General features: G+C 46.4%; 1 protein-coding gene across 1 annotated transcript in view; it reads left to right on the top strand.

The window, feature by feature from the left end:
* Window positions 1-23,507, top strand: part of LOC136995359 (neuronal acetylcholine receptor subunit alpha-7-like) — a 52,468-nt gene that overhangs the window by 12,874 nt on the left and 16,087 nt on the right. Inside the window, exons 3-8 of the mRNA XM_067315979.1 lie at window positions 7,932-7,976; window positions 8,974-9,083; window positions 11,712-11,791; window positions 13,911-14,078; window positions 16,401-16,595; window positions 17,906-17,992. Coding sequence (XP_067172080.1) covers window positions 7,932-7,976; window positions 8,974-9,083; window positions 11,712-11,791; window positions 13,911-14,078; window positions 16,401-16,595; window positions 17,906-17,992 — 685 coding nt within the window. The remainder of the gene's footprint in view (window positions 1-7,931; window positions 7,977-8,973; window positions 9,084-11,711; window positions 11,792-13,910; window positions 14,079-16,400; window positions 16,596-17,905; window positions 17,993-23,507) is intronic.

Here is a 23,507-nt window from a genome sequence, read left to right as displayed (position 1 = left end):
AAATTTCAGACCCCCTAATAGCTACAATGTCTCAAAGAAAAGGTCACTGGAATTTTTAAATTTGTATGAAAATATATTTTTCCATTGCTGAATTCACTGAATGGTTTGTGTCGCCTAGAATATCCTGACTCAAAGCACTGGAGTCTAGCAAAGTCACAAAAAATTGGGAAGGACATCCTCACAGTGGGAAATGTCACGGGGTCCTGACAGCACACAGTGGCACCAGCCCTGGTGGTGGTATATAGATCCACATCTTCTCGGTGGTACCAACAGAGCATTGCGCAGGGATTCAGGAGGTGGCCGTGCCTTCCCTCCCTCCTTCCACAACGGGTTTTCTCTCGGCATTGGGGCAAGCAAGAGCATTGCCTTGGCAAAGAAAGGAGGTGCCCAGCCATGCATGCACACGGGGCAGCAAGGCACATGTCCTTAAGCTGCTTCTGGTGAAGCTCTCTGTCCCCAGCACCCCAAAAACCTTCTAGGGTGGCTGAGGGTCCTTGCCCTGGCAAAGCCAAGCTGATGAGAAGTGAGCCTAATCCCGTGATCCCTGGCTGTCTGATGTTCTCAGGATGCCTGAAGGAATTTGAGAGGTGTTAATAATGCAAGTGATATGCACATACCAATCTGACTCAGTGTCGGTGAAGAGAGGAGGACTAACAAACGCGGTGTTAAAGAACCTTGGAAAGCTGAGGAGAACAAGGAAAAGTCACTTCTACTGGCTCTTTTAGAATGAAAGGCCTATGAATAACTCTTTTCAGGCTGATCACAGGCTTTAAAAGCTCACTGGAGTTTTGGGACAGGCCTATATCACACTACTTTGCTGTGCTGTCATAACAGTACATAAATGCAAGAAAAAAAAGCAAACCAATTGCAAGTAGACCAGGAGTTTGTCTTTGATAAGAACTCAGGGCTGACCTATTCAGGACCTTTCTTTGCCTTCCTCCCGGTGCTTTGCCTGTGATTTTGAATGCTGAGAAAAGCAATGAATAATGAATAACTTGGAATAACGATTTGAGTCTAGTCTTCTTTGTTGAAACACCTGCCAATTGTGCTCAAAACACATGGATGGCTATTTCAGGATGAGACCTTCACCCTGGAGAATATGCAAACCACCTACATGCTATGTGCAGATGACTTGTGACTTTAATAGAGGACTGAGTGATTTTGGACTGTGACATAACACCCCTTCCCCAAGGGTGCACGCCAATTCACCCAGGCAGTCGATTAGAGAGCAGCACTGGGCTGGAAAGCCTTGCGAGCCCTCTGCCCCAGCTTGTGAGGTTTCCTAAAGAAACTTACGTGAAGCAGCTGAACAATCTGGTGGCTTCACAGCTCTCCCCAGGACCCTGTACTGGTTTGGGGAGGAGGGATCCACTGAATTTGTGGGTCTCTCATGAAGGGCTGGAGGCCCAACAGACTCACAGCCAATGCTGGAGACTGTAATGTGATGTACTTCATATCAGTCTTGATCTGCAGGCACTGCTGAGCAGCTGCACCCCGGAAAAAGCCTGAGGATCCTGAGACGGGCACCCGCAGCCCTGTGCTGTAGCTGACGGTCATGTCACGTGTGCAGGGAGGAAGCAAGTCTGCGTGACGTGGCCTTTTTCACAACAGTACCAGTGAAGACTGGGAAGAGCAGGAGATAAGGGAGACGAGGCAAAAATCTGCAGGCTTGGCAGGCTCTGCGCTGTGACCCAGTGCAGAGGCCAAAGGCAGGTTGTGCTGTGTGAATGTGGATCACCCTTAGGTGAAAAGCACTTATGAGAAATTGCCTACAGCCCTTCATAGCAGAAAAAGCCCAAAGCAACAAAATGCGAAAAGTGGGAAGGAGTTGGTGTTCAGCCATGAGCTCTTAACTAGACCCCTTAACTTGACCAAACCAGCCCCTCCACATCTCTGTCCTGATGGGTACAGAAATACTCCACAGATATCAGTGGATGTTTGCTTATCCTTTTTTATGTCTGTATCTTTACCAGTCCCTTTGCCTGCTCTCTAGGCTATCCCCTCTGATTCCCTTTTTCCTCCTGAAGGTGCTTTGTTAACGGTAGTGAGATGAAATGCTTTAACATCAGGTATCTCTTCAAAGTTGATGTTGCTATGGAAGCATGCATTCCAACTTTTTAGACTCTTTCAGGCAGCAAAGCCGTAAACATAAGAGTATTCATATTTAATGAGACCCCTGAAATATAAAGGCTGTCCAGCCATGCTGACTAACTGTTACCAGGGCAACCCAGGTTTTTCTGAAGATCTCTGGTTTTGTGGAACTTCAACCACACGATGCATTAAAGCTGAGTCGTCCCTAAATATTTAAGTCCTTTGGGTCAGGGGAATGTTTTAGTTGCTCAGCTCCAGGCTGTGGCCAGATGGGTGCTTCAGCAAAGGAAAGGACTGCATGATGCAGACACAGACTGATTCTGCAAGTATTTCAAAGCCTCACCCATTGCTTTTGATTTCCTTGAGCAAAATCCAGTGCAGAGACTAGTGTCTCTGCCAGCAAATCTTCCCGAGAGAAAACCTCCAGGTCAATGCAACCTCTCTCTTGTACAGCAGAAACCTTGAGATATCCCTTCTATATGTTCAGGCACATTGGTAGGGTAAAAAAAACAAATAAACAGAAAAGCAAAACGGAGTAACCACAGATGGCCTTTGGTGACCTATGATAGTCATCTGTCCAGTCTGGGACTTTTCAGCTGAATATCTTCCAATAAGTCGGTGACTAAGTCAGCTTCCAAGGCTATAGCTCTGCAAGAGGGCAAGGATTAATGATGTCGGTCAGTCACCTGTTCACAGGTCCCTTGTTACCGCGATGACACGTTACCATATGATGTGACTACTGAACCAGCAAGGGCTTTGTTTCTTTTTGTCCGTGTATTACGGACCCAGATATTTATGTGGCCAAGGGCAGTCATATTTTATCTGGATGGTGGTGCAAGCAAGGGGAGAGTCCACTGGCAGAGCCTGGTGCAAAAGGAAGGTGGACCTGCGCACACTGTAAGCTTTGGACTGACAGTAGGGAAAATAGAACAAAACAAAAATATTCACATGTTCCAGCATGTGCACTGGCTTCTCAGCTGGAACAAGCCGGAGTAAGTTTCTTGCTCTCCATGGGTCAAGGGTGGCTGTAGGAATAGGTAGATGTCCAGGGCAGAGGATTAACTGGGGTGAGGATGGAGACAGAAAGGGGAGAAGGTGACCAAGATAAGGAAAGGAAGGATTTAGAGGACAACCGTTGCACTCGCTACTGACAACAGCACTAGCTTTTCCAGCTTTTGTAAATACCAGCAGCAAACTGATTCGTTTGGGCTGAACATTTACAGCCCGAGGGAACTGCCAGGGGAGTGCTGGGAAAGCGGCTCCGGGGAGCTTGCTGTCTCCAGTCTCCAGCCTCACCTGGGATCCTGGCGGGGACGGCTGCAGGCTGCAGTGAGGGGAGGGGTTGGAGAGGGCCTGCCCGACGCCGAGGGAAGATCATCCTGAAGCAAAGTGCGACAGAGAACTGGTAACAAAACACACAGTGCTGCGATTATTCAAGCTTTCTGCTGGGAAGAAAGGTATCCTGATGACTGACCTTAAATCCCTCCATATGAACCCAGGACACACAACGAGGGAACCTCCTCCAGTGCTTCCCAAGCTGGAAAATTAGCTTTTATCTAGGCAAAGCAGTACTTTTATCTAGGCAACCAGTGACTTCTTGGGACTGGGTAAGGCAGATCTGCTCTCAGGGTTGTCTGGAAGTACTTCTGTAAGAGACAAATACAGCCCACTAAGCTGCCCACATCATGCCCAGGTGTCTCAGAGATGCTGATGGCCCACAGCTCCTGATAAAGAGAGCAAGAACTGTGATTCCTCTGCAGCTCTGAAAAGGACAGGCAACCAGCCCCTTCCTTCCAGACCAAACCATTTCTTTACAGGATGCAAAGCTATATGGCTCAGTAAATCACCAAACCTCCAGAAATGAGAAGCTCCATAAGCACATGAGCCCTTAGAAGGCCCTTGCACTAGAAGGCAACGGATTTCCTTCTCTGTGAATCTCATATTTACTATCTTTAGCTATGCTAAAGGTCTTTAGCGCAGACCACAGACTTGGGAGAGTACAGTATAAAGTGTGCTTTGCTCTTCCTGCAAATCAGGCACTCCGGGCAAACTCAAATCCTTCATGGGAAAACTTTCTGTTTCACCTTAACCACCAATAGGAAGGACCCAGCAGGCTGCATCTGTGCTGTCATCTGTGTGTTGATTGGTGCTGAATATAGAAATAACATTTTCTGGGCCTTGCTGTCCGTAAAGCCAACTCCCTTTGAAAGCTCAGCAGCCTGCAGGCAGGAATGAGAATAGACTCTGGATAGCCATGAAAGCAGCCTGAAGTGACATTTCTTTCCCCCCAAGGCTGAGAAGATGTAAGAAGCCCAAAGCCCTGCTTAGACTTCGTGTTCTTGCTGACTGCTGTTATTAAAAGGAAGGCAGAAAGACCACGTAGGGCATGGCTACACTGCAGATAAACCTGTGGCAACCCTAATAGAAAAGTTCACCTTCGACTGCAAAACGTACCTAAGAAGCAGGACAAACATGGTGGGTCTGAGCACAAGAGTGCTGTGACAAGGAGCCAAATAGTACCAAAGACAATGTGTTTAAGCTACCTGAAATATCCATATGCTCTGTGGTGACTGATGAATTGTTTGCAGTGAAAGCTGATTATCAGGGTCATTAGTTTCTGAGTTTGAGCAAGGAGCTCCTAGAAGTATAATGGGTGAGCAGTTTAGGGCAATAGACTGTTTTGTGAACTACAGAAGTCAGTCTTAGGTGTTTTTATTTGCAGGCATGGAATCTGTCAAGTATAAAATGCTTATGTGGGGTAAAAAAGGGGTTTTCCTTGGAAAACAGAGCCATGAGTAAAAGGCTGCTGACCAGAGGCCTCTCCACATGCAGGAAAGCCATGAGCCTTCCAGGTGTACATTGCACTTTAATGGATCCCCCAGAGACTCTCAGGTAGCTAAAGAAAAGGGAAAGGTCCCCTCCTCCCCTTCCCCATGAGGTGCAGTGAAGCTGGGGAGAATCCTTCCTTTTGCAGACCTCAGAGAGAGGAAAGACCTAAGTGTCACAGCTCCTCTTTTGGGTCACCTGCGGCTCCAGCAAGCCAGGGAGCTACCTGGGAGGGAGCATGCCACAGACAAGCTTCATGCTCGTTCAGCAGTACCAATGATCCAGCGTCCTCCTTGTCAGGGAACTGGTAATTAAGAGGCTTCCCCAGACAGCTCTGCTTCATCCATTAGCCTTGGAGTCTGCAGTCATGCAGTGGTTTCTGCATGGCATGCACAAGAAGTAAACCCACAGGCCTCACAAAAGAAAACACTCATCCATTGACGGAGCTGAGCATGAGATAAGGCAGTCTGCTTTTGAGCAGCTCACATCTTCCCTGGTGATTAATGGGTAGCTGCTTTGCCTATCTGCTGTGGGGGTAGTGCTGGAGGGGGAGAGAGAGGGGAGACCATGAATGCAGCTTGAGGTGGCTAGACCGACAATTTTTCCAAAATGAATAAAGCAGTTCTGGCTTCACTCCTTCTGTTAACCAGCAAATACTGCAAAAAGTAATATAATTAAAGGTCAGACCAATCCAAAAGCCCAGACTACTTCAGGGATGTAGTTTATCTTGTGCTTGTGGAGGCTAGGCTTTTTGGATGTTGAGCACTAATGAAGAGTACAGGCGGCATGGACTCTAGGGGAGCAGGACAGATGGTGGTGTAACATACAGCTTTGCATACAGGACTCTGGCAACCACATGTACACTTATTTTTTACATGTCTCCAGTAAGCTCAGTCAGCCTCTGCAAGCTCCAGAGTATCAGAAAGAGCCTCTGGAGCTCTTTGACTGTCTCTAGACTCTCAGATCCAGTCACCTACTGGGTCAAGGAAATGTCAGCCAGCTCTAGGAAGATCCCGCCAAAAATGGAGGCATGCCTTGAGCTGGGGCCAACAGGAATGGAGCCCACAGATACAACAGGCAGGCTGGTGTCCAAGCTCAAGTGGGTGCTCTAAGCACCCAGTAGCAGCAAACAGAGCTTGCTGGAGATACTACTGATCAAGAGCTAGTCTGGGAGTTGACTGAGACTTTGATAGCCCTACCTACCTGCAGGACTTGACAGATGCCTCTGAATATGACCGCAGAGCGCTTACATGCCCAGGGTGCTCTGTAGAGTTTAAATACCTGCCAGTCTTCAATGCAGTGTCTGCCACCTCAGACACTGCAGAGGACCAGATGTTCCTAAGAGCAAACACATACAGACTCAGAGGACTAGGGCAGCTAGGAACCAGCATGACAGGACGATCACCATATACCTCTGGAAAGTAACTTCATCAGGTGAAAGCCTGGCCCCAAGGAAGTCAGAAGAGATCTTCCTAAGAAATTCTATAGGCCATTCATGTCTCGGTGAAGCTCTCTGCCTGACAGTTCTTCCTGTACTCCTGTTATGAGTGCTAGCTACTGCATCCGATTGGTGACTCCACTTGCGTGCACTGATATATTTTTGCGTTGGAGCCTGAGGTTTGATTGCTGCAGCTCACAGTGTTTGCCACAGAGTTTCACAGCAGCTTTGTCTGGTGCTAAAACATAACTCTCTGCTTCAGTGATCTCTGCATCTTGCCTGTAATGAAAATAACCCCTCTGCTCTCTGCATGAGCTCTGTGTTTGATGCTTCTCTTTGGCTGCAGGAGAATGGGAAGAAAACAATGGAACATAAAGATTGTCTCTAATTAAAAAATAGTAGGTTTCAGGGGGCAAGAAGGTAGTTTATTCCAACGTATCGGTAGGAAGGGGAGTCAAGCCAGCGTGCAATGGGGTAGTGGTCTGAGGACCGCAGGTAGAAGGTATATGCCTTTGCTGTGGACAAGTGATTTCCTGCCTTAGCGGTGCCTTCCAGCAAGTGCCCAAGAGAGCTGAGCTGAGGTAGAGGTGGAAACTGCCTCTTTTTGGGCCTTTTAGCCAAGAATCCGGTTTTCCCAGAGTGTGGCTGCATTGACCAGGCCTGCCCCTAGCTGCGGCATCAGGCCCAAGCATGAGGATCCACTTCTGCCCAGACTGCATTTCTCTCTGGAGAGGGAGGTGGATCTCACCACATTAATCACATTGTCCCACCACAGTAGCTGGGCAAGGCTGCTGTTTCCGTCTCTGCTGTTGTGGTCACTCTCCACCTGCAGGCTGACGGCAACACAGCCAGGCCCCACAGCCATCCCCGCATCTTCCCCCAAACTGCTCTGAGACCGACGAGGTGAGGGCTTCTTCATTTCTGGCACCAGTCAGAGCCACTTCACTGCAGCCTCCACATGCTGGTGTCTGAACCTTCAAAGCTCCTGCTCTGTACAGAGCCAAGGCGTCTACATGAGCTCCCATCAGACAGTGTTTGCAGTCTGCTGCCATATACTAGCTTTTGCCCAAGACCAGCCTTTCCTTTTCAGCATGAGCTAAGTTACATAATGCCGAGACTCTAAAGGAACAGCACCTTCAGCATCCTTTCACTATTGTTTTGCAGCGGTAGCCAAGACAGTGGAAACGCTCTCCTATTACTGTATGCTGCATAGTACTGGAAATCATCTTGTTTTGCCCATCTAATGAAAAAGAAAATCTTGTGCATTTGGTAAGGAGTCTCCAGCAAAATAACAGCCATTATCTATTATTTTCACTTCTGATGTTGCTCAGTTACAACAAATGCAGGAGGTTTGTAGGATTTAAGGATCAAAGAGAGCGATAATTGTCTGGGTCATGTGGCACAATTCAGTGATTTTGCGCTGACCTCACAGTCTACTCAATAGAGTTTGCATGCATTTTCTCCAAGAATCAGGGTTTTGAAGGGAACAGAGCTGTGATGCGTCCACCTGTGATTAAACTCTATTTTGAGGCTCATCTCTTTTTCTCTTCTCTCCCCTTCTCCCTTTTGTTTAAAGGATGAGAAGAATCAGGTGTTGATCACAAATGCTTGGCTGCAGATGGTGAGTAACCCGTGTCAATAAAGAGCAAAAAACCTCCTTAACAGTAAGTCTGCCGCTGGCCCTGTGTGGTTACAAGTATGGTCTGCTCTTGTGGGAGCATGAACTGATCTCCTGAGCGACTTATGCTCTGTAAAGACGTAACTCAGGAGCAAAAAGCTTGGGGGAGACTTGAATGACTGAGCTAATTCTGCTATGACATTAGCAGCCAAACATTGCATCATGTTAATGGGCACAGCAGAATGGGCTGCTTCTTCCTCAGCGATCTGCTGGGATTTGCAACAGAAATGAGCTTTCCTACTGCAAAAATCCAGAATTCAGACAATCCTGCAGGACTACAGGACTCTGGGTGTCCTGTCCCTAGGAGAGGCTGGCTATGGTTATAGCACCAGTGACTGTTTCCCTGGTAGCCCTGCCACAGAGGTTTGCTGCAAGTCACAAGGTTCAGCACAAAACTTGTACCTGTACCTTTCCTGAACTAAGTGTGTGTGTTGGTGTAGGGGGGAAGGGGGATCAGAAGCAAGCCCTTGAGATACAAAGTCCACTTGCTTGCCTGTCATAGCGAGGTGGTTATTAACCCCCCGTTCCCAAATCTTTGTAACAAATTGACTTATTTCCATCAGAGATTGCCAGACAGTGGTCCACATACCACTAATGATAGCCAAGTTATTTCAGACCAGGTTGGTTCACCAGCCTACTACCAGAGTTTCTGTCAATCCATCAAGAAAAGGTTTGAAATATCTGTATTCAGGTCTTACGGTGGTGGGGTTAGACAGTAAATTACAATATAATGGCACACAACATCCAGTCATCACTTTGTAAATTCTTCAGGATACAGGCCAGCCTTCTTTAATTGTTAAAGCCTATCACTATAAGCTATGTAACTATTATCACATTACTGCATTACTATTGGTAACAGCCATTCTGTTCCCCTAATATTAAAAAATAGGTTAGAAGATTTTTCCCAGCTCATATATCTCATATATGTATTTTCCAACAGTACTGGGTTGATGTTTACCTGTCTTGGGATCAGTATGAATACCCAGAGGTGCAGAACTTGCGATTTCCAGCTGATCAGATTTGGGTGCCAGATATTCTTCTGTATAACAGGTAAGCAGGATATGTGACAGCCTACAGAGACATGGAACTACAGCACTAGATGCTGGAAATCAGCCACGCTCCACTAATACTCGGGCTTTTCCTACCTGGGGATTTTGCCTCCTTCTCTTGAAGCAATTAAAAGAAAAGAAAACAAGTGCCAGATAATAGTTTTTTTCTAATACCCAAACTAAATCTCCTTTGCTATAGTTTTGTGGATGTCTTCCTTCCATTTTCACAGTGGATACAGAGAACAACGAACCCATATTCTTCCTGTAATTACTGTGTCTCTCCTGGAAAATTATTATCATGTTTCTGCCTTAGTCTTCCTGCCTGGACTAAACAAGGCCAGTTTCTTTGTGCTTCCCTCATCATCCACATTTTCTAAATCTCTTTCCATCACCGCTGTTCTCCTCTAAACAGTCCAATTTGTTTTTTCGCCAAGATTGGATTCAGCACTCTAGCCGAGACTTCTGCAGTGTGCAATGGAGTGATATACTAATCTCCACACCTGCCCACACGTTTCCTTTAACATGTTCCTGAAGGAGGGTTTTCTGCTTGTATGCTCACTAACATCTAATTTCTGGGCTTACTTTTTGATCCATCATAAACTCCAGACCTTGTCCTTCAGACTTGCTGCCTTACCAGGTTTTCCTATGTCTGTCTGTCTCTGACAGTTTTAAGGGGAATACTTCACAGTCATCCGGATTGAATTTCATTCTGTTGGTCTCTCCAGTTTGCCAAGGTCCATTTTCTGTTCCAAGCCCTCACTCCAAGGTGTCTGAAGGAAACTTGCAGTCACCTGGAAATTGTATAACGGTTATTCTTTACGTCAGCTTTACTGCTCACCATTCAACTATGAGCCCATGATAACAACTCAGCGAGATTCAGTCTCTAACCAGCAGGCATTTAATCTGTTCCCTATTTCTTTAGTTTGTTTATAAGAACATTATGTGGCAAAGGCTTTCTGAAGTCCAGACATATCTCCTGCCTCCTCTTAATCAGTAAGTCAGTCCTGACAAAGAAGAAAATTAGTCTGATTTGATGCAACTGGCCCTTGACAAATCCATGCCAGCTGTTATCACCTTGTTATCTTTGAAGTTAGGCTGATGTGTCTATAACTTCACCCTTTAAAAAAGATCATCTGAATATTCTTTGATCATCTCAAGTTCACTACGCCCTTTCTTATTTTCCATGAGCTCTCACAGATAATTGTTAATGCTTCAGGGAGTATTTTGGCCAGTTCCTTCACTACTCCAGAGTAAATTTCATCAGCTGTGGCAATGGGAGTCTGTTGTATGCACACTTCTTTAACCTGTTCATCCCCTGTTCTGACGTGCACTCATGCCATTGTGTCTTGCCGCCTTTTATGTCTCTAGCTAGTTATCACCTCAGCTTTTTCAATTTTATGCCCATTTGTTTGTGCTGTTTCTTTTATGCTCATCTTGAGTCATGTGCTCTTTTCCCCATATTTTTGTGATTCGATTTTGTTTTTCGAGCCCACAGAAAGCTCCTGACAGAACTGTCATTGTGCTTCACTCTTTTACATTAGAGTAGCTTAGCACTGTGCCCTGAGTATAGTTTCCTTCTCCTACACTTCTTTTTCTCTTTAGGCCAGGAGCGTCTACACCAGCAGGCCATTTTCCGCTCACCAGCACAGTTTGCCTCACTTTCAGCCTGCCCCCATTACTGTCATGTGCAAGGACTCCTCGGACATGAATAAAGAGCAGGTCACAGGGGGAACAAAGGGTCCAAATTTTCCACGCTGCTGCGTGACATCTCCTGGGAGCCCCAGGAGTGGGCTACATCTATGCCCAGCCACATGATGGACTCATGTCTGGCTGTGACACAGGACGTGCCCAGTAAAACGTTGGAGTCATGCTCAAACATGACCGACCTGCATATAGCCGTGATAAGCAAGGGGCTACTGTGTAAAGCCTTTTTACAGGCTATAGGAATGCTCTGCATTTAACCTCTTCCCAAGAGACCCTCTGGAGCGAGCCCCCACGCTTGCTCCCTTGAAGATGGCTTCTTTACCTCAGAATTGCTGGAATCTAAAGAAATGTTTTTTCTTGGTCCCTTTCACCTGGTTTCTGCTCTTACAGTCTCAGTCAGTCTCCCCATATAAGCCCCAGATCCAAAACAGCTTCTTGCCAGTGCTTTCATCCATTGCGTGAAGCAAAGTGCTGGCCCCACGCATCCTGAAAGACTGCAGGACTGTTCCCGCAGACCTGGGTAACAAATAGCTTAATTTACACTGTGAGCTGCCCGATTCTGACAGAAGTCCCAGAAAAGATTCGTCCTCCCGACTGTCTGGTCTTTGGAGACTCCTGGCGGGACACTACCCCCGCTCCCTTCCCTTCTGCCTTTGCCCTGAGACATCACCAGCTCTGCCTCTCCCTTCCTCAAGGACGTTAGGGCAAGCATCCAGTGTACCCAGGCACAGGCCAACAACGTCTATGAGAAGGTGAGCTACTGATGGGGGTGGGCCCTTTGCCTAGGCGTAAGACAGCCCTTAATTCAGACATCCTGTACATTAAATTCTGACAAAAGAGTATTGTTCTGTTGAAAGCTACTACATCCAAAGTCATACGTCTGTTGGCTCTCTCTTGGTTTTGTTTTGTTCTCATTGTGTTGCAGCGCTGATGAAAGATTTGATGCAACATTTCACACAAATGTGCTGGTGAATTACTCTGGATCCTGTCAATATATTCCTCCAGGTATGCAGAACACATTTGTTTGCTTTAAATCAATGTGTATCTTTGAATAATTACAAACAGTTTTCCTTTATGAATGAAATCCAAGCATTTGGAAGCAGTCTGTGGGTAGAAATTTTGCAAGCCATCTATTATGGGACAGACCTGCTGAAGTGATTTAGGTCCATTATTAGTGGCAGATTTCCACTTCATAAACGAATAAATGTATTTCCTGAGCAGTTTGCTTCCAACATTCAGAGCCCAGCAGAGGTACCATCTAAAGCAAGGTGGTGTGCACCCTCACGGCACATTATCACAGGGGGAGGTTTTACGTGCAACCCGGTTAGCTCTTTCTTGCGAGTGAAGAGAGCTGTGACTACAGGATGAGTCACAGGAGCAGCACTGCTCTCCCACCAAAGCCCTCTGTGTACTGCAGTCTTAGGCTGAGCCTGTAACTCTTGAAAAGAGGAACTAAGACCAGTCCAGAGCTGGCCAGACTCTGGTCCTCGCCTGCTTTCCAGGCATATTGCTGACTCCAGTGCTCGCAGGGTCCTGGCAGGTGTGACCTACCAGCAAACACCCAGGCTATTCCCACAGTTGCTTGCTGTGGTGGACAAGAAACACCCAAGCTTTTTGAGGTAGCTGTTGGCAGACCGACTCCAAGCATATCCACAGGTTCATTGGTGATCCCTATCCCTGAGATGACTTAAAGCACTCATGTGGTTTCTCTGGGACAGATCTGCGGGTAAGGCTGTTCTCCAGGGAGCAGCAGACAACATGAAAAAGTTGGCATTCACCAGGGCAGAGCCTTTTCCATGCCCCCAGGGTCTGTTTAGGTAGATCATGCAGGTGGTGCCTGTATTAGGCAGATCTGGTGCCCTGCTAGTCTCTTTTCTGTTGATGGAGTAGGAGAAGCGGTACCACGTATGCAGACTGCATCCAGAGTGAGCTGCAAACTCCATGGTGGAGAACTGCTTACTTAAGACCCCAAGGAAAGAGAAGCTAAGGAATAAGCAGTAAAGGAAATCTGTTATGCAAAGCACAGGAAATCTTTACTTACAAGAATTTAACTGCTGGTAAAATAATTTGTCCAATCCATTTTTGAAGGAAAATGTTCATAATCAGCCTACTTAACAGCACCAAGAGCTCGCAGAAGCAGCTAGATTAACTGAGACATGGGAAAATACTGCAGAAGGGAAAAGAGTGTTCCCAAAGCTTCATGAAAGTTTTATTTCCCTTGACTCCAAGAGGAGGCTGTACTCACTGTTGCTGTCCATTAGAGAAACAAGCTCCAGTACATATGGCTAGGCGGAGAAGCGGAGATGACGGACAAGAATGGGACAGCAGTCTGTTGTTAAGGAAGGGAGCGGAGCCGAGATTCATGAGAAAATGGGAGAAAAGACTCCCTGCAGCCAGTCCAAAAAGGGCCGTGACAGCAGGAGGGAAACCCGCCTGAGCATAAAGGAACAAACCAAAGGAATCCAGCCACCCCAGAACAGCACTGTTTGTGCAGGGAAGCGATCATGAACGACATCCTCAGCCTTTGCAACAGTAGACGGAGACAATAACAAAGGACCTCTGCTTTGGAGATTTAATTTTCAAAAGGCGCAGCTTGAGCACTTACTGAGGAGCACGAAACTCTGTTCAGTTATATGACTTAAAAGTGGGATTCACATTAGTTGGTGTTTTAGGGAGCAGGCAGAAACAGTTATTCCAAACAGGTAGGGTCAGCTCGGCATTTGAGATAATTTTCTGATGAAGCAGAACTGCCTCTTCTCTGAGCTTGGCAAGGCATGGTGAGCATGTGAGGTGAGGTGAAGGCTGCGGAGCAGCAGGCCCACGAGTGAACCAGACACATCCAGAGTTAAAACAAAGGCCCAGATTAGCGTGTAGAAGATAAAGGCCGCCAGTGAGCAAGGTTTAGCATAAAAACGCATGTTCAAAGGGATTGTAGGTCTAATTCAGGGCTTTTGAGCATGTCAGAAATTGAGCAAGCCTTAAGGAGGAACCCCTTTAGAAAGCCTGTCCAGGTACACCCAGCAGCACCACTTGGACACCCATGTACTCTGTACCCCTACCCTGTCCTCCCCATTTGATGGGCTGCACCCTGCACACATTTGATTCCACATATTTCTATCTACAGGCATTTTGAAGAGCACGTGTTACATTGACGTCCGCTGGTTCCCTTTTGATGTGCAGAAGTGTGATTTGAAGTTTGGCTCCTGGACCCACAGTGGCTGGTTACTTGATCTGCAGATGCTTGAGGCTGATATTTCTAACTACATTTCAAATGGAGAATGGGATTTAGTGGGTAAATTGACGGGCTAAAATCTTCCATAGTCTAATTTTCAAAGGCAAAACCCAAGTACAGAGAAATGAGCAATCCAATTGGGAAGTTTGAAATACAGGTGTTAAACGCTCTTATGTAAAAGTCAGCAAAAAAAAAAAAAAAAATCACTGATCAGAGAGAATTTTTCAAACACATTCATTCAAACGTGTCTGAAAACACTGTGTTCTGCAGCAGCAGCATGAAACTCAGGGGAACCTGTACGTAAATGGAATCTGTTGGTCCTGATGTGTTTGAACAGTTTGTCAGTACTAAATTTGGATCTGTGTCTCATACAGACACACTGAGCATAATGTCACATCTATTCTAGCACATCAGCCAAAAATTGATTGGGTTTAAAAACACTATTTCAGCGAAATTGGAATGAGCTTTTACAGAAATGAATTCCTCTCGCCCAGAAAATGATCAAAGTGTCTATCAGTTCCTGCAAATAACTGCAGCTCAAGATATCTCTGTTCTCTTCTGTGCTTCAGAAGACACCTGTGTTTTTAAAAAGAGGATCCTATGCCCAGAATTAGTTATTCAGAGCTAGCTCCTAGTGCCTTATTATGAACTCACTGACGTAAGTCTAAATCAGAAGCAATGCTATGGAAATCAACAGAGCTTAGACCACCCTACAGAGAACTCAGAGACAGGATCTTTCATCTGCTAGTCCAAATGCGTAGTCAAGGAGACATCCTAAAATCAGTCCATTTCAGAGCAGTCCTGGCTTTCACATACTCCTTTATAGTGGCTATTTCTGTCCGGTAGCTTTGTGTATCTGATGAAGAGACTGGCTTTTGATTTATCTGTCTTCCTCCCAGATAAGGCACGGACAGAGCTGACCCTTAACTAGCCCATACAACTATAGTGATAGTTAACACCATAAGCCAGCCACGGCCATATCCTTTATGGAGCTTTTGCCACACTCCTGCCAGAACAAACACGCCATAGCATCTTCTGTCATGTGGGCAGAAACAAAAAGGAGGTAAGCAATGGTGGCAGGAAAGGTCTTCCAACTTCCCCTGACATTTCCTGTGCTGCTGCTGTCCCTGCCAAGCAGAGTCTTAGATGTCCCTGCCAAGCAGGGTCTTCTGCAACCTGGTCACTTTGGCCAATCCACAGTACAGCTGTGCTGGACAGCTATGTTTCTTAACCCTCAGAGGTGACAGACTTTAAGCTTAACTCGACACCCCTTTTGAAAACGGAAGTCATATCATATTTGTTTTTCCTGATGAAACAAAGCAAGTACTATATAAGAGAATGACAGAAAAATAACCACTAGCGGCACCTGTCCTGCAGAAAATCTGCTGCATGGGCTAGTGAATATGACATCCTCCCTTTGTCACCATTTGCTTTCTGCAGGGAGGCAGAAGGTATGTTTTGCTGCATTATCCTTTGGCTACTGTTTGCAAATCTTTCCTTGTTGGGACTGGGATGGTCAGAACTGTGTTTATTCAGCCCAAATGAGTCTCTGTGGCTAAGCCAGGTTCTGAGTACTCAAAAGGCATGAAAAAAACCCTCAGAAAATGCAGAAGCAGGATTAGGAACAGCAGGAATCTTGCACAGCTGCCTCAGAGGTTGCTGAAGACACTGACATACTAAGAGTTACAACAGCTGGTTTAACCCTGTAGTGATGTATTTCAGCTTTCAAACAACTTCGAGCTGAGGAAAAAAAACATACTTTGTCCCTTCTGCCCCTTAATCTGTTCACCATGTTTTCATCCTTGTGGCCATAGTGTTAGAAAATGACTTTTGCCTGGTGACAGCCTTAGGGGTTTCTCTTCTCCCTTCTCAGTTGCCACAAGACACTTCAAAGCACTCCTGGGTCTGATATTTGGAAGTATTGAGCAGTAAGAGACCCCACGGAGGTTGAGGTGGCGAGAAATCCCTTCCATTTCCCTCAGACTGAACCTCAGGAGTCAGACGAGATGCCCGCTCAGGTCTGAACCTAGACTGTCTGGAGGTAGTTGTAGCGTGCTCACACCCCTACACTAGATCCTCTGTGAGGGAACAACTGGTTCAGTGGTCAAGACAGGGCTCAGTTTGTCTCCTTTTTCTCACCCCATTGCTGGCTTAAGACTTAAAGCAAAAAATACTGAAGCACCAAGGTGGCTGTTGCTGCCTGTGCCAGGAACATCCTCTGCAGGGCTGGATCTGTTCGTGGTCAGGGATAGACCACGTGGTCCCTGAAAGTCCTTCAGCTCTGGTGAGAGACCACACTATTAGAGGTGCCATAAACCATCATGTGCTTGGCCCCTTTCCAGGGATACCTCTCCCCACTGCTCTGATCTCCCCTCTCTACAGGTGTCCCAGGAAAGAGGAACGAGATGTATTATGAATGCTGTAAAGAACCATATCCAGATGTGACATATACCGTCACCATGCGCCGACGCACACTCTACTATGGCTTGAACCTGCTGATTCCATGCGTTCTGATATCTGCCTTGGCATTGCTTGTTTTCCTCTTGCCAGCTGATTCAGGAGAGAAGATTTCTTTAGGTAAGTGCTAAAAAATTCATTTCCTTTCTAAGTCTTCTCCATAAAATGGGAAATAAATGGTGCTTGATAAAAAAGATTTCCCTGGAGGAGCAGCTGAAGCACTTGTTTGGTTGGAGAAACCAGGGTAACAGCTTTCTGTAAGACATTCACACATACTGTGCTACGTACTTCTACTGACATCATCCTTTTGATTTTATCCTGGGATGAGGCAAAACTTTTCGCTGGCACAGGCAGCAACGATAACACTCTCTCCCCTGTCGCTCTTTTCCTTAGTGCATCTCAATGCATTTCACAGCTGATTAGCTCCATTTTTCAGCTAGGATGTACTAAGTTACGGAGAGGTGGAGTGGCTCTCTGAAGGGTCACGAGCAGCAGTGACTGGGCATTGGATTCTCATCTTCCAGGTCCTCAAGTCCCCAAACCACCAAGCTATGAGTTCCCCATAAATGCAAAGAAGTGACAGTCAAAGAAGAGTTAAATGTGATTTACTATTATATGTGCTTCCAAGAGTAGAAGACAGGGGAAAGCAGGAAACACACAAAACTGGCCCAGGTGAGATCTTAATTTTTATATTGTGCACAAAACTGGTCAGGGCAAAGACATTCAGAAAGGAACAAGCGCACTGAGGGTCCGTAGAGCAGTTGGAAAACTGAGTGGCCTGGCTTCCATGAAGCAAAACAAGAACTAAGGGGAATAGGACTGCTGTCTATAAAGAAGAGGGGGAAGTCAAGAAAAAGAATTATTTGAGCTAAAAGGCGATGCTGACACAAAAAATAGGGCATAATGTTCGTGCAGGCTGTGAAACAGAAGGTGATTTCTCAGCACCAGAACGGCGAGTTTTTGCAACAGCCTTTCCAGAGGGAGCAAATAAACAAAGAGCTACGTTTAAATCAGGTTGCAGCTGTACGGAGGGCATTATACAATGAGCAACAGCCAAAGATTACTTGTGACTGTGAAGTCTCTGGAAGCTCTTAAAAACTGGCTGGGCTTTGCTTGAGCCCAGTTTTGCAAGAACAGCACAGTTTACAAGTTCTGCAAGCTTCATTTCATTCAGCAGCAAAGACTTCTCCATCACTTTAAGAGGAACAAGGTTTTGGGAGTAATTGAGACAAGGGGAAAGAGAGCGGCTAAAGATGCATCCAAAGATACTCTCACTTGGCAGAAGCTCTCATTTGTCTTGACAAGCACAAAGCCATGCATTTGGCTTAGCTGTAGATCAGGACAAGGTTATATTTATCAGCACAGACATCGTAAGAGGAGCTGCAGAGATCACGTTCCTCATCCTTCCTCTCTATTTTCATTCCCTGCAGGTATCACTGTCCTGCTGTCCCTGACTGTATTCATGCTGCTCGTGGCTGAGATCATGCCTGCAACTTCTGACTCAGTCCCACTGATAGGTAGGTTGCTTTTGTCGCTCTGTGCACACCCTATGATACTTCCTAAGAGCTGTGCAAAGCCGGTTTGAGGACTGAATCTTTTTTTAATAGAATTTTGCATTTCAGCAGTGTCAGGAGTAAATCTTTGTCTGGGCCTTCACTGTTTGGGCATATGAAGAGAGCCTACATGAGGGTTGCAAAGGGGCTTTGAAAACATCAGATAAGCTGGTAACTGCAAGGTGCAGGGGACATAGGACTAACACAAAACCTGGAGGTTTAGGTGGGCAAAGCTGAAGACCCAGCACCTTCAGGGCACAGGCACAGAGTGAATACTGGAATAATACTCAGCCCTGGCTCTGGATTCGTTGCGCCTGGCTGTAAAGTTGCTTCGGCAGCTTTTTGAATGAAGCGGGTCCCACACAGAGCTTTTGAAAATCTCAGTGTTGCTGGCTGGAAAAAATTCTTTCCTTGCCCACATGACCTGCCTTCCCTCCTTTTATGCATCTCTCCCTGCCAGTTCTCCTCCTCCTCTCTTCTGTCTACCCCAAGAGCAATTCAAGAGATTGCAGTCGAAATTCAAATACATCACTGGTGTGGTGGTGATTTCTAACATTTGATGAAAGCTATTGACCAGATTATCTTCTTGGTGACTTCCACTGTAACTACCCTGGAAGACAATATAAGAAATCCAAGCTTATGCCATATAAGCCTTTTTATTATAGCCTAAGAGGTAGTCATGGAAACATCTAAAAGACCTTACCTGGACTCAGAATGGTGGATTATTACTTTTATTTTTACCGTGGTGCTATCAGAAGGCTCCAGGTGAAGGCCCATAATACCAAGTGCTGAACACACACATGCCCACACAGTAAAGGACTGTGTTTGCCCCAGAAAGCTTGCAGATTGAGCAGATAAAGCAGACATGGATGGGAAGGGTAGAGAAGGAGCTGGAAGAAATATCATTCTTCCCTTTTTCTAGACAAGGAATGAAGCTGTGAAGGATTAAATGATTTTCCCAAAGTCATATGGGAAAGACAGAGTGCTCTAATCATGTGCTTCATTAGTTTGTTCTTTCTGGAGGGTCAGATAACGAGGCAGATGAGGGATTCACTCTTGTTCCACAAGATAAACTGAGGCATCAGGAGAGACTGATTGCCTGTTATGGGGCTGTCATACCAATAAGCTGGCCCACAAAGATGCTGGCTGGGTATTATGAACATTGCCAGGCACAGTGAAAATGCAGGTCTTGCTTTCATGTTGTTTTTGAGGTTTAGTGTGATACAAACTGCAGAAGGGGAAGGTCACTTCTGTGTGCAATACATACACAGCTCTGCAAGTCCACAGCAGCACGACAGGAGCGAGGAGAGATCTCAGGCTGCGGTCGCATCGGCGATGCACGTCAATGACTCCAGCCTCTGCCACATGAAATTCCTGAAACTGCTCTCTGAGAAGGATAGGGAGAAGTGAAAGGACCAAGGCAGGTCGGACTGCCAGCAGCTGCAGGTGACTCCCCACCTCTTCTGGCCTGAGGATGCACAAACCCTTCAGAGTTGGGACAGCTAAACAGGGCAGAAGGGGAAGGCCAAGCGGCAAGATGTGATCAGTAAAGGCACAGGCCTGTACGCTGCCTTCGTGTTGCTTGCAAGTGGGGCTGAGTGCAGAGCCTGAATTAGCATTGGCATATTCTTTAAGGAGAAGCCACAGATAAGCATGTCATGTTGGCGGGAGCAAAGCCAAGGATGACGGTCTCTTTCATCAGGACTAAGGGGGCCTGCGCTTGAACTGGGGAAAGCATCATTCCCTGGCCTCATAGCAGGGTAAGGAAAGTAAACCTGTTCTGGTTTAAAGAGTAAGCAAGAATGAACACCATAGGAAAAACTAGGACCTGAAAAATTATATTATCTCCTGAGCTAATGCCAATATTTTTGTTCAAATCATGACTAAGATACACACAGCGGACAGTAGAAATAAAAAATATATATATTCAACAACATATCTAGGTGCCGATGGAGGGTGTGCTTCATCATTGCATAACTAAAGCCTAGCATGAGGCATACCACAAAAAGAGCAAAATGACATTTAGTCGCACAACCTCATTATCTAACTTCAGGGAGTTAGATAGACCTAACAGTCGGGAAGGATGGTGACTCACAGGGCTATGCAGCATGCCCCTAAGCAAGAGTTTCTGAAAGCCTCCAAATAAATTGGGCACCTTGCTGAAAGTCAGCATGACTCTTTTACCAAGTAAGATGGGCTTCCAAAAAGCTAACAAGGCCCCTGCCATACATGTATCTAGGACTCCACAGGGGCAGCTACAGTTTCAGAGAAACTTGCTGTGTGGGGAGGAGAGACAAGGCATCTGACAGATCTTTACATAATTTTGCTTCACATAATATGTAACAAAAGCCAGCTGGAATTACTAAACGGATACGCTTGCCTATGTCCAGTGCAGTAGCTTTACTTAGACCAATTCCTCCTAATATAGGTCCCTACTAGAGATGATAAAAAGATTTGGACCAAAAAAAGCTATGAAGAGTTATGTATTATTACAGATTTTCATGCTGGAATAACAAGTTTCAGCAAATTACTACCTAATCTATTGCAGATGTGTGGACATCAAATATCAGCAGGGTGGTGGGGAGGTCTATTGGGTCAAGTCCCCTTCTCCAGGTGACTGTTGGCTGCTCAAGTATTAGGACCTCTCACACCTTTTCATCATTTTTGGATCACAAAGCCAAGAATATGATAAGGGACTCTCTTCTCACCACTAGTGTATTAAATATGCCTTCTTGGCAGCCTGTATTATTGCAAGTTTTTTCATGATTCAGAAATAATTGGAGCATATCAAATGTATTAGAAATGCACCTATCAAAGTTGTCATGTAGGTCAAAGACAGTTTGTTCCTTTCATCTGTTCATTAAACAAATTTCACACTGTAAAACACTGTAAAAGAAAAATTATAATACATGGATGGTCTATTAGACCCTGGAGACTGACTTGAGCTATCCAGAAAAGGGATGTCTAAAGCAAACCCCTGGCTACTCTCACCTGATGCTCTCCTGTTACAGCCCAAAAGCACACTGAGCCTTGACTGGGGTCCACTGTGCAACCAGGCAGTCTGGGCTGGTGTGCTCTGAAACTTGGCAATCCCCCTTTAATGGGAGCTCCTGCTTCACAGGATCACAAGATAACTCATGTTGGAAGGGATCAGGGGAGGTGTCTAGCCCAAACCCTGCTCAGGGCAGGGTCAGCCATGGGGTCAGACCAGGTTGCTCAGGGTTATTTCCAGTCAAGACATTGTCCCCTTTCATTTTATTATAGAAGACAATCAAGTTGGTCAGGCCTGATTTATCCTTGATAATTCCTGGCTGACTGTTCCCAGTTACCATCTTCTGCCTTAAGTGCCCAGAAATGTTCTCCAGGGACTCGCTCCCTGATTTTCCCAGGGATCGAAGGGAGGCTGACCTGCCTGTAGTTCCCCAGATTGTTTCTTTGGCTTTTCCCAAAGGCGGGTGCAACAACTGCCTTTCTCCAGTTCTCAGGGATCTTCCCCAGTCTCTGTGGCCTTGCAAGGATACCAGCCAGCCCTCTCAGCACCCGTGGTGCAGCCTGTCTGGTCCCATGGGCTTGTAGGGGTTGTATGGGTTGAGACCTGACAAGTAATCCCTGACTTGATCCTAATCCACCACTGGTAGTTCTCTTTCTCCTTGAACTCTGTAAGCACAGAGACCTGGGAGACCTTGACAGTGAAGAATGAGACGAAGAAAGCACTGAGCACCTTGGCCTTATTTCTGTCTGCTCTCACTAAATCATCCACCCCATTCACCAGTGGGCCCATGTTTTCCTTTTTGAGCTTTTTGATGTTATTGTAGCAGTAGAAGCTCTTCTTGTTGCCCTTGATGTCCCTCGGCAATCTCAGCTGCCGAGCTTTAACTTTCCTAACACCAGTCCTGCACGCCCAGACAATGTTCCTAAATTCCTCCTTTGCAGTCTATCCCTACTTTCACCCCCATCCCCCATATGCTGCCTTTTCGCATTGGAGCTCTGCCATGAGTTCCCTGCTTAGCCATGCTGGTCTCCTGATGTGTCTGCTTGTTTCTATGAGTAGCGAGAAAGATCTTTCTTGCACCTGGAGACTGTTGTCCTTAAAGCCCTGGCAGCTTTCCTGAGCTGCTTTAGCCTTCAGAGCTGCCTCCTATGGGGTCCCACTTAGCAAATCCCTGAAAAAAGTGAAATCTTCTCACCTGAAGTCCAGGGTATTTACTTTGCTGCTTTTCTCCCTCAATCCTATCAGGATCTTGAACTCTATTATTTCACTGTCACTACAGCCCAGGCTGCCACCAGTTATCATGTCCCCAGCCAGTTCGTCCTCGGTAGTATTAGCAGATCCAGCTGTGCACTAGTTCTGGTTGACCCATCTTGTTCCTCCATCCAGAAGCTACTCCTGGCACTCTCCAGAAATCCTCTTGACAGCTTGCATTCCACTCAGCTGCTCTCTCAGCAGATGACAGGGAAGTCCAGGTCCCCTGTGAGAACCAGGGTCTGCAACACAGAGGTATCCCTGCATTGCCTAAAAAGGACCCCATCCACTTGCCCACAGTGATCAGGTGGTCTGTAACAGGCTCCCACCACAGTGTCACCCTCACTGGCCTCTCATCTGACCCCAGCCCACAAGCTCTCCACCAGCTGTCACCTGTCCCGTAGATACCCACCATAGGAGCTGCTCCTGCATGTAGAGGGCAATGCACATCGTCTTCCCTGAAGGGCTTGTACCTCTCCATCAGAGGACTCCAGCAGTGTGAGCGTCTGGTGATCTCCACGTCTCAGTTATCCCAGTTATGCTGAATTTTTGTGACTGTACACAGGACTCCAGTTGCTCCTGCCTGTTTCCCAGGCTGTGCAAATTTGTGCACACACTCTGGAGGTGGGCCCCCTCCGCTCTATGCTACCATTGCTGAGGCCTTTCTTGTTCAGCCCTCCGTGCACCATTTTCCTTCCACCCCTCTCCACTATTGCCCCACTTAGATGTGGGTTGTCATCTCTGTCCCAGAGCGTGCTTAGTTTAAATCCCTACTCCTAACTCCTAGCTCTACTCCAGACACCAGCCCAGACAAACAGGGCAAGACCGCCTGCCCATTTGGCTGCTGGATCTAAATAGCCCTTGTTCAGCAAGTACTCACTGTTGGGCTGTATGGTATAGACAGACCTTGAGCTCTGAAAGCCTTTTCCCTACTCCAGTGGGGAAGCGCAGAATAATCTTCCCACAATGATATTGCAGGCGATCCCAGAAGGGGTATAGCAGGTAATAATTGCAGTTCTTCAGCATGATCCAATTCCAGCTGAAAATCCCTAGGGAGGAAGTGGTGGACCCTTGGACAGCTTGTTCAGTTCTTGGAGAATCACCATGATTAGCACCAGGTTACAGGAATAAATGAATCTTCTAAAGCATGCGGTTTAAAAAGGATGCAAGCAATTCGATCCTGAAATAGAAAGACCAACTGCTGGACTGCAGGAGAAGTCACTGTTGCTCGTCTTC

Source organism: Apteryx mantelli, chromosome Z, assembly GCF_036417845.1.
Source record: "Apteryx mantelli isolate bAptMan1 chromosome Z, bAptMan1.hap1, whole genome shotgun sequence".
Taxonomy (NCBI): Eukaryota; Metazoa; Chordata; class Aves; order Apterygiformes; family Apterygidae; genus Apteryx; species Apteryx mantelli.
This window is presented reverse-complemented; position numbering and strand designations above follow the sequence as displayed.